This window comes from Neodiprion pinetum, chromosome 3, assembly GCF_021155775.2.
Source record: "Neodiprion pinetum isolate iyNeoPine1 chromosome 3, iyNeoPine1.2, whole genome shotgun sequence".
In the NCBI taxonomy this organism is placed as follows: Eukaryota; Metazoa; Arthropoda; class Insecta; order Hymenoptera; family Diprionidae; genus Neodiprion; species Neodiprion pinetum.
The window spans coordinates 34,370,818-34,382,022 of NC_060234.1; the positions used below are offsets into that span (position 1 = coordinate 34,370,818).

An 11,205-nucleotide genomic window follows, 5' to 3' on the forward strand; every position below is an offset into this window, starting at 1 on the left:
GGCTTATGTAACAATGATTTACCTCAAGTTCGACGTGAAATAATTGAGCTATTGTAGAGTTTCACTCGTCAGGCATTTTTGTTTGAAATCAATACATATTGTAGAGGATATTCGAATCTTAAGTATATGAGTTTTATAAACGAATAACAATTATTGATTGGAAAATATGTTATTTTGGCCGCAAAACTAGAATGCCTTGTATACAGGTGTACTTTTTGCAGTGAAAGCAGTAAACATCGAAGTTCATTCCGAATCAGGCATATTTTGATACGTGAATTAGCCATAATTTACCTTGGAATATGTAATCCTAGTAGGAGTTTAGTTACTGAGAAATGTATTCGGTGTGGCAACTCAACTCTTATCGCGGGCTAGCTGACGGAAACGGTTTTTTATTTCAGCACTGTGTCCGTAAGTTCATCAGTCAAAACGAATTGAAACACCGAATACATTTCTCAATACGGAAACTCGGTTAAGTTACTTGTTATGTCTTCGTCATTTTGAAGTTTTACCCACCCGCAATTCGTCTTTGTTTCTTTTCAAGTATCATACATGGCACAAAATCGCGAAGGTGACAAATTTGCTATCGTCGCCGTTATATTGTTGAAATTATCATTTTAATTAAAATGATTGAGTACAAATTATCTATATTACTTAGTTTTAACATTACATCAAGAATGTACGTTGAAATTACGATATGTGATACATTTTTTTCACGAAGAACCGAAGAAACGTCCTGAAGTATTAATCCACTGAGAACAACGGCTATAACATAAAGCAAAGTAATATTGAGCACTTCAAAACTTTTTGTAAACCTAATCCATAGCCGATTAAATAATACCTTCACATTTTCTTGGCAACACAGTATCATTGCCATTACTAATTTATTTCAAAGTTTTTCTGCAACCTTATGCATCATTTCAGTGAGCACAATCATAATCGATTTACTTATTACAGTTAGTAGTATTTTTGACGAAACGGAACCAATAGCGCTCGTGGACAATCCTGTGAGATACTTTGCTCGTATGAAGCTTCAGCAGCATTTGGGACGTCAACTACATGGTAGTTGAATTTTGTACCCATTGAGTTGCGGCTGCAACAGACAAATCGATTACGGCTGAATTTTAAACTCACGCAAGCTTTAAAATATATCGACCAGGTAATTCGGCTTGGTTTTGTGACGGTCGAAGTTCTATGGTCTTTGGTGCAGTGAATCGAGTTACGACACTGAACCAATGGCGAATCAGGTGAAATGATGTCAAAAATATTAGAAATCAGTATACATGTAATGAAATGATGTGTGCACGATAGATATTTTGTACCGTGAACAATATTCTTGTCACTCGATAGTTTTTGCAAGTCAGACGGTTCTCATTCTGGGTCCTTCCGAAATATCACTCTAATGACTCGAATTCTAATAAGTCTCCGTTCTAAGTATCTATTACAACCGTCGAACGAGATATAAAAAAATAATTATGACGTCAAAGAGAGAATCCGATTTCCGAGTTCGGCGCTGCACCATATTTCGCTAACATTCAACATACTCCGTAGATTGAAAAGTAAAGAAATATAACTCACATGTACTTGCACAAAGTATCGAAATTCTCCGGAAGATTGAAACGAATGTGAGGTGCGATCAACGATAATGGGTCATTCCAGTCGTCGGTAGTTTTTATTTCGTCCCATCTGCGAATCGAGGAATGTATGGTTAGAAATGAGAACTGGAATATTGTACCACGGCTTATTGAAAGAAACGCGATTTCTCTCCACAGTCACTAACCGAACAACAAAGTGCTGGCAATATTGAGTCGAGGGATCTTGGACGTTCTTAGCTGACTCAACAGCGTATCGCAACGCAAGATCACGCGAGTCAACAACCGGTTCACGTTCTTCCGCTGTGTCAGATTCGATTCCATTGACCATAGAACGGAACTCCGGGGTGTCAACGAAAATTACTTTGCTGCCATTCAGTAACAACTTGCCAATCCATTCTGTAGCTCCGTATGTTGCAACGTCATCCTCGTCTTCCTGCGACTGCAAGTCGTAAACCTAGAATCAGAGACAAAGCGTTTAAAGAGGTTGACGCGATGCCGCATAACTTGTGCATTCGACATCCGGATACTTGGTCGCCAACAACGCGAAGTGCTTGACTTTAATTTAATATCCTCCCTTGACAATGAGAGGATTTCCCGAATGGGAACCATTCAAGGTAACCGAGGTGACTCTTTGCCTTGCTTCGACCGTTTTTCGTTGGGTCTTTCTCGAGTGAGAGAAAAGCCCTCTTCGCGAGATCCTCTCTGTACTTCGGACAACACGTGAAGAATGTACGACGACTGGTCTTTAGGTTTACAAATAATCTTACCCTGCAGCGACAAGCAAGCTTCAAACAATTTCGAAAATTTTCCATTTTATCCATGAATGACAGCGAACCCTTGGTATAAACCAACAAAATTCCCTTCGATGCTCTGTCATCACTCTGTTCCGGAGCTCTTTGCGACTTTTCGTTTTTGAGCTTATCTACAGCTATCAAATAGTTGTACTTCCTAATCCAATGAAGTAGTATTCCTACTAAAATGGCACCCAGTGCGACGTGGGGAAGAATAGTCGCAACAAGTTCGAGGGAATAGGGGCTATCTTCTGTGGGCTGGTAATTGCAGGCACGTGGAGGAGCTGCAAATAAATCATGTAAATTCATTAATTGATTCGTTTTATTATAAAAAGTTAGCACATTTGAATTACGCACTGAAGCGGAACACTTCGTCAGAGATAAAAGGTTGCCAACGATAATACTCCACTGTTTCATTTTGAAATGTGCATTGACCAATGACCGTGTAAATCGACACGTAATAACTACGATTAGAATTGCATTCGCTTTCTTCTTCCCGTGTAACATCCACTATCCATTCTGAATGATTCAGACGTATATTTTGTTTCTATAACAAGAAGATTTATGTAATTAGAAACAGGTTGTGCGGTACGTATATTTCCAAGGTGTGGAACTGAGTTTCGGTCTATTTTATACAAAGTACACTTTCATTTCACTTAGATATACCGGAAGTTGCTTTTCCGCACTTGTTAAGATTGATGAATTCGTTTATCTCAGAAGGTCAAGATTCAATTCTTCACCTATATTTTGGTGGATGTGGATATTATAGCTGCATCGTCCAACTAATCTTGCAGCATCGTTGATATTCTAGTAATCGAAACCAAATTTAATTTTTCGAAAGTGCAAATATGTGAGTTGAGGAATTCACACCTACTAAAATTCGAGGTGTGGAGTGCTCCACACCTAATATCATGGTTTCGCCGCGAATGATTAGAAGAAAATATTGTACAGTGAACCTTAAGGGAGAGCAGAGGCAACTGCGCTCAGAATCGGCCAAGGCTCACCGTTAATCTCTCTCTTAGATACTTGATGCAAACATTTTCTTGATCTTAAGGTCGAAAATTCAACGGGCTTATTGTTTCAGCACAACAAAGATCAAGTTTTGATTTTTGATCATTATTATTTCACACAAGCAATCGAGATTAGTTTTCCTTGCTGCTTCCAAAACGTATTTCATAGCCTTTGTACAATTAAACAAACCTAGCGAACTTATGAGTTCGTTTGGATTTGGACTCAAATTTGAGTTTTCCGATACTATGATCGAATTTCAGAAAAACGCAAAGCTTACCGCTTGAAGTTTCGAGGACTGCTCACGAAGCGTACAGTTACTCCATTCCTGAAACACAATAAATCTTTGCTTCAATATCTTGTATTGTCTTGTACAAGATCATTTATCGGATTAAAAAAAAAATTAAGTAAAATTGGCCAAATTACATACTGACAAACAGTGCCCTATACAGTCGGACTTCGATTGTCCGGACAGCTTTGAACCGGATTCCGCAGAATCGAGGTTCCCGCAGAACCGATGCTGGCGGTACCTCAAAGCCCTTTCCATCGATCAAGGTTCGACTGTAGTGTTGTACACAGTACAGTTGAATTTAAGGGTATCGAAGCCGTAATTTTGTCACTTTTAATTTTTATGTTCAGAATTAATTGTATCAATATAGAAAATTTAAATGTCAAGCAACACTTACGTCTCCCAAAACTGTATCTTCACAGTAGTCCCACGTGTCCTGAAAAGAATTGAGAAAACATCAGTTCAGAGACCCGTTAGATCGCAATATAGTTATTTCCGTAGCACGCGCGCATGAAATAGAGATTTCTTGACGAGTGCAAAGTACCTCACACGAGTCAAAAAGTCCCTATTTGCGCACATGCCACAAATTCTATCTTCCGTAAAAGCTTTAAGGCAGTCGCGTGTTGACGGAGGTAGCGCATACAAAATATTCTACCTACGTATACCTACATAAATTGAATCTTTAAAAAAAGTGTTTTTAGCATCAATATTGACAGAGCAAGAAAATGATAACGTGGAAGTGCAATCATGTATGTATAGTTGCCAATTGGAAATAACCGTGGGCCATTGAAACAAAACAAGATATAGAATGTATCGTATTAATCGAATATTCGCAAATAAAGTAAGTCTAATGCTGTATTACCCTTTCAAACTGTTCCTCCGTTTGAGGCGAGTCGCATTCCTTTCCGGTTCTGCTTCCGTTATGGCTTATCACGCATAATGCTAGCGTGCGGCACAATGTCGGTACTGTCACACGAATGTTTACACGTTCTTTCCTGAAAACAGTAATGAAAAAACTGCCTTGTTATAGCTGATTCAGCCATGCGCCAATTTTCACAGCAGATACTTAATATGGTCGAGTTATGGAATGAAATTGTACGTTAGGAACTCACGTCGTGTCACCAGGGGGATAGTACTCTAGTTTGCATTTCGGGTGAGGATCGATGTGAGGATTGGACGTATTGTAAAATTGACCGCCGTATAACCAATTGGTGCCGTTTTCATCCGTTATATTGAAATAATAACAACCAGTAATTGGTTTTGGGATGGTCATTAGCTTTTCGGCATTCTGAAAACAACAACGCATCTGTATAATGCTTGGTCGGAATATGACACATGTGTCGATTTTTGAAATTGTAAATAATTTGACTTTATGCTGACTTAAGACATAACAACGTAACTGATCTATGATGTTTATTCAGAAAGTCTGCATCGTGGAAGTTATAGAGGAATTATTGGCAGGAAATTTTTTGCGTACCTCTAGAAAAAATTCTTAGCGCATACACTTTGTCACAGAAGATTGAATTTTTGTTTCAGAACACATACTATCATCATTTTAACCCGGTTGAAAGAAATTTTTCATCTGATCTTTTCTAGTCGTTTTAAGAACGAAAAACTCAGTACGATCAAAATTCCGCCCGACTACCCCCATAAAACGAAGAATTGAAAATAGCCCTGAATTTGACAGAATTACTAAGTTTACGATTGCTTGATCTTACATACATTTGTCGAAATATGGTGTATACGAAGCTTTCTGTCTTACAGTCAACCTGCGAAAGTTTACTAAAATTTGACTCTCTGTCACGTGGTCGGAAGTTAATTACCTTTGACGCTTTGTGTGCAGTATTGGATCGGTGATTATAATTTTGATTATATAGAAAAAGATTCTCAGCATCTTCGAGGGTCTTAGGACAGTTGGCGTTGTCAGTCGGTTTGATAAGTGCTGTTATCCAAACATCTTTCGGTCCATTAACGAACGTCGCACGAACCTCTTTGAAACAAAGTATGCCAGAACACGTCATATCACCGAACGAACCGAACGTTTTTAATGAAGATCGATTGATCTTGACTTACTTAGATCAACCAGATAAATTTCGAGCAATTTTATTCCTAAGAATCTCACCGTTTGCGTCTTTGTCATAAACTACTTTCATCTTGCCAGGTCCTAGAGTGTCATTTTCTGTCGATTTCCACTGTGCAGGGAACTCCTGGAAATCGTAAAGAGTATTTAAAGTGTATATTTTTTTCTTCAATTCGCGAACTGCTCCACCAATGAACGAAAGCTCCGTTATGTTTAACAACCTGCGGAGAAATAGTTTTAGTGTATGTTAATGTTTTATGTCGAGTTACGGATGGATACCTTCTTACTGTCTGGAATTTTAGACTCTGATCTAAAATAGTCCTGCTGAGCTTTGCGCTCTGGGTTCACAATAGATAGCAGAACTCAGTACCTTGAAAAGTTGTTGCAAAATTAAAAACGATACATTTCGCTCGTCTGCTTTTGCCTCGCGAAGCAAGTTCCACGAAATATTTTCCGGCGTTTGACGTCAAATCACTATCGAGAAATGATTTCGTGTACATCGTAAATAAAGGTCTGGGCAATAAACATACAGATATGCTTTCTTTGAACGACTAAAGGCCTCTGACGATATGTTGGTGACTCAATCATTTATGAAAATAAGGAAAACAATATCAAATGTGGATCGTTTGTGTTTATTTAAATAAATTATTAACACAGATGTCGACGAAAAAATGTAATCCTCGATACGAAATGGGATCTTATAATTTTTCTTGTTAAATTACAACACGAATCTATAAGTTCGGGATGTGCTCTGTTGATAACTGAAAAAAAATGGTGACAAGTCACCGTATAAGGCTATGTGCGTACCGAAGCAAGAACTTCCAACATAAATTTCATCGTTATGGAATCTTTCGTCTTACAGGCCAATGTGGTTGTTATCATTTCCGCTTCGTACACATATAGTTTGTGGCTGGTCTCAGACTCCGGACGAGAGTTTATCTACATCGCAAATTCTCCCGCAAGTGATGTTTCTTTCACAAATATAACGAACGCTTTCAAAAATGCAAATTGAAAGCAAAGTACGAGTACTACGATTAATCTTACAATGAAATACATGCATTGGCTCAGTTAGACCGCAATCACATAAAAACACTTGAAATTCTACCTCATTTCACACGAAATTATATCCGCCAAGTACCAGTCGCTCAAAATTTTTTATTCCCGAACTTATTCGTTAGTCTAAAATTTTGATCCCATGGCATGTCTTGCAAAGAGAAAATCCGGATTGCGGGGTAAAATATTGCGTGGGGCTAATCTGTGTGAAATTGGCGCATCTTCGCGGTTTTAAGTGGGTGCGACGTGAGCCGTGTTTCAATTTTTACAAGTTGTTCATACGTACGTATTCCCGCTGACATTGATCTTTCATTAGCACGGCAGAAACGTGCCAAATGCAAAGGGTGAATACAATAATTTTGAGGCCGCACATTTCGACAAGAATCTCAGGATTGCATTGTACGTGTCACGTGCGACGATGAAGAAGACGAGTTGTTCGCTGCCGCTGAATATTGGCGGGAGATCGCTCCATTTATCAGATTATCTGTGACATGATATCGAGGTGGCAATTAGAACCTTTAGCACGAGTTACTCGGATAACAACAAGTTCAGTATTTTCAGTGATTTACGTACGGACATTGCAAGTGTCGCGATTCGGGAAAGTATATGCATTTGTGTAACCTGATTAAGAATTCTATTTCCTCAAGATTCAGCGATACGGAATCGTGAAAAATGTTCGAGGATCGAAAACACGCGAGCAAGGGTCGAGCAAAAATAAATCGTAAGTTAACGGTCGATAGATTATCGGTGAAAGACGTTATACGAATATTTCTGTAAAGAAAATATGTAAATACTAGCAGAGAAAAATCTCGGTAATGTGTGCTTGTTGCCAATTCACATCGCCTGCGTTACTTTTCGGATGCGCCGGTTGACGCGTGTACGGAGTGAAAAATAAAATTATTCGTAAAATGAAGAACGCGTCGCAGAAATCTTGCTGAGAAAAGCCAACCATGTAACTTCGCAACTTGAATTACCCTGGAAAGTCTACGCACACTACCGAAGTTACAGGTTTAGTCGCGACTGAGTGGATTTTCGACGTTCGTTTCGTAGCCTTTATAGTGTCCCCACCTAGAGAAGTATTAAGTTTATCAAGTTTCTCACTAACACTAAACCGACTACGCGGAATAATATTTCGAACAGGAGCGTGGAATAATATTTCCTCCAATCGTAGAAGGAAGTTAATCTTCAGGGCTCGCTGTTTTTCTGCTTTTTTTGATTTGCCGGACTGGCCCAGAAATTTGATTGGATCAGCAGCAGTGGTCAACCGGTTACTCACCAATCAGGGAGAAGCGTTTTCGCATCTGTGATAAAGGAAGGAAATTCCCAATATTCCGTACAAATCACACCGAAAACAATTGTACCGATACGATTTTCCTACTCCAGCTTCTTATTGATAAGCAGCGTTTTTAATTTTGATTTCATGTACCAAAGTGTATTCAAGTTAAAATACCTGTTTCACTAAAAACACTAAAATTCCTGGACCAGCGATTTAATTTATACGTCGAAGCACATTACGAGACATTATGTGTCAACTCGAAACGAAAACGCGGGTGCAAATGCAACCGTTTTCAATAAATTCTTAAATAAATAATAAATCGTTGAAGTAATCAAACCTAACCACGAATGAAGTCTGTATAACAATTTGGTCAGTCATTTTTAACTAATAAATTTCACGGTCGTGCAAGAAACTCGCTTCAATTCGTTTCGATTCGAATTTGTTGGAATTCGATACAAGCATTTTTGGGCTAGATCAATCACATCTTTATTCTCTATATGTTGCGAAAAACGCGGAAACAAGTCGAAAAACGTGATTTGGAGAGTTAAATATCGGAAGAATTCAATCGGAGTAGTCTTAAAACATACGGAATTCTTTGTACAAAATAATTAATCACGTAAACAAAATTCGAGGCCACCCCTGCAGCCAAATCGATTCTGCTATGATTTAAAATTTTTCTGTTTTTCCTGCTTTACTTGCTGTTCGGGCGCGTCGTATCCCCACAAAAACCAATTTCAAGAACCCGGCTGAGAGTAAAAATGTGATTGATCCAGCCCAAAAATGCTTGAATCGAATTCCAAAAAATTCAGCAAAAAGGTAACGTAACTGTCAACATTTTCTGAGAATTTACGATTTTTTAGCTGATAATTAGGGCAGCGGTAAAAAAAAGATGAAAAATCACGAAAAATCAATGCTTTTCTTATGGGAAAAAGTAAGGCTTCCTAGCGATGGGTAAATATGGAGGGAAAATTTTTTAAAAATTCTGAATTTTTTTTTGAATTATTACGAACCAATTTAGGAGTTGAGACCATTAAAATTCGATTTTGCGCTTCTTAAGGACAGGTCTAATATATACGTATAATAATAGTACCGAACTGCAAATGGTTGCCGACTCTGCTGTTATACCGCGAGTACAAGAACTAGGACTCAACACGAGGATCGCGTCGTAGTTTATTTAGCTATGATTTACCTTAAGTTAAGCATGAAATATTTGAGCTATTGTTGTTTTTTCACTCGTCACACATTTTTATGTGAAGTATCTAAATCCTAGAAAAAGGTCAAAGTTTAAGGATATAAGTTTTCTAAACGAATAACAGTTATTAATTGGAAAATATGTTATTTTGGCCGCAAACTAGAATGTCTTATATACAGGTATACTTTTTGCAGTGAAAGCAGTAACCATCAAAGTTCATTCCGAATCAGGCATATTATGACACGTGAATTAGCTATAATTTCTCTTTGGAATATGTGATCCTAGCAAGAGTTTCCTCATTGAAAAACGTGTTCGGTGTTGCAACTCATCTCCTATCGCGGGCTGACAGGCGGAAACGTACTTTTACCATAGCACTGCGTCGGTAGGATTATCGGTCAAAACGCGTGGAAACTCCGAATACATTCCCCAATAAGGAAACTCGGTTAAGTTACTTGTTATGTCTTCGTCATTTTGAAGTTTTACCCGCCCGCAATTCATCTTTGTTTCTTTTCAAGTATCCTGCATGGCATAAAATCACGAAAGTAACGGATTTGCCACCGTTGTCGTTATATTGTTGAATTTCTCACTTGTATTAAAATGATTGAGTTCGAATTATTTATATTACTTAGTTATAACATTACAACAACAATGTACGTTGAAATTAAGTTATGTAATATATTTTTTTCACAGAGAACCTAAGAATCGTCCTTAAGTTCTCAATCTATTAACAACAATAGCTATAATATAAGGCAAAGTAGTATTGAACGTTTTAAAAACCTTTTGTAAACTGAATCCGGAGGATATTAAATGACACCTTCAATTTTTCTTGGCAACACAGTATTGTTGCCATTACTAATTTATTTCATAGTTTTGCTGCAACTTTATGCATCATTTCAGTGAACGCAGCCATACTCGATTTAATTAGTTTTCGACGAAACGTAACAAATAGCGCTAGTGGGCAACCATGTGAGATACTTTGGAGTAAACATCATTTCGGGAACGGTCATTTCGGAAACATTCCCTGACATGACACGTGTTCGGCGTACATTCATTAAACTTATTACTTAGTTTTGTTTGTACATTTTTGTTCCATTTTCATTGGAAGTAAAAACGCACCATTAAAACGTTATTTGTACATGGCTGTGTACTACCGGTATAATTATAAGATAAAATATAAGAACTTGTCGTAAGTATCTACTCAATAAGTGAAAACGTTGGTTTGTTCTGTAGAACTCGAGAAGTTGATTTAAGTTGAAGTTTGATAAATTTTTTTATCTATACACGCGCGTTTATTAATTCGATAAATCCATGACTGCATATGTTTCGTCATTTCGGGAACATGAATATTTCGTAAATGCCCGATCATATACGGGAACGCAGCCAGGAACGAATTATTGATCGAAAATAATAGATTTTCTTACCAAACATGTTGAAAAATTATAATTATATGGTCATTTCGTTGCACATAAGAGTAATTAACTATTGAATATATATATATAATGAATTGTTATGCTGGAAATCCGTATTTTTATGTTAGATATGACTAGTCTTTGCTATAGAGTTGAAATATACTCAATAATTGATATGTTTTTCAGTTTCAAATATTTAAGACACAGGTCCTCCTGACATATGTCTTTTATAATAAAATAATCATTCTATTTAATAACAAAGTAGCAATCTCTTTTTGTAAAACGACCCTGGAATGACGGTATCTCCTCACGTGTTATCTGTAAAGCTCCTTATTAACGTAATTTTAAATTCCTAACATGCTTCTTTTGAATATTGGTAACAGACGCATCTTGCAATGATCCGATCAAATTTTCAAGAAGACGGCCTTAAAATTATTTACATCTAAATTCGAAGTCGAAATTTTCCGCCTTCGTGGTTTTAAGTCATATATACGTTGAAAAGTTCACAGGAAACC

The 11,205-nt window shown here is 37.4% G+C and overlaps 1 protein-coding gene across 9 annotated transcripts; it reads right to left on the minus strand.

The window, feature by feature from the left end:
* Positions 1-60: 60 nt before the first annotated feature.
* On the minus strand, positions 61-8,974 carry LOC124214631 (uncharacterized). 9 transcript variants are annotated; one of them, XR_011176571.1, is made up of 14 exons: positions 7,387-8,192; positions 7,100-7,297; positions 5,803-5,887; positions 5,504-5,670; positions 4,793-4,968; positions 4,543-4,675; positions 4,078-4,116; positions 3,672-3,719; positions 2,741-2,930; positions 2,360-2,667; positions 1,778-2,046; positions 1,576-1,683; positions 839-1,090; positions 62-762 (listed from the first exon to the last, which is right to left on the minus strand). XR_011176571.1 is itself a non-coding variant. In XM_069134183.1 (14 exons), exons 2-13 carry the CDS (start codon positions 7,184-7,186, stop codon positions 955-957), a joined length of 1,746 nt encoding a protein of 581 aa, XP_068990284.1. In that variant the 5' UTR covers positions 7,187-7,297; positions 7,387-8,192; the 3' UTR covers positions 692-762; positions 953-954. The 9 variants fall into 9 exon arrangements, 8 of the variants coding, with proteins under 8 accessions (XP_068990285.1, XP_068990286.1, XP_068990282.1 ...); XM_069134183.1 differs by having other exon boundaries at positions 692-762; positions 953-1,090; XM_069134182.1 differs by having other exon boundaries at positions 694-762; positions 946-1,090; positions 7,387-8,193.
* Between the last annotated feature and the right edge of the window lie 2,231 nt (positions 8,975-11,205).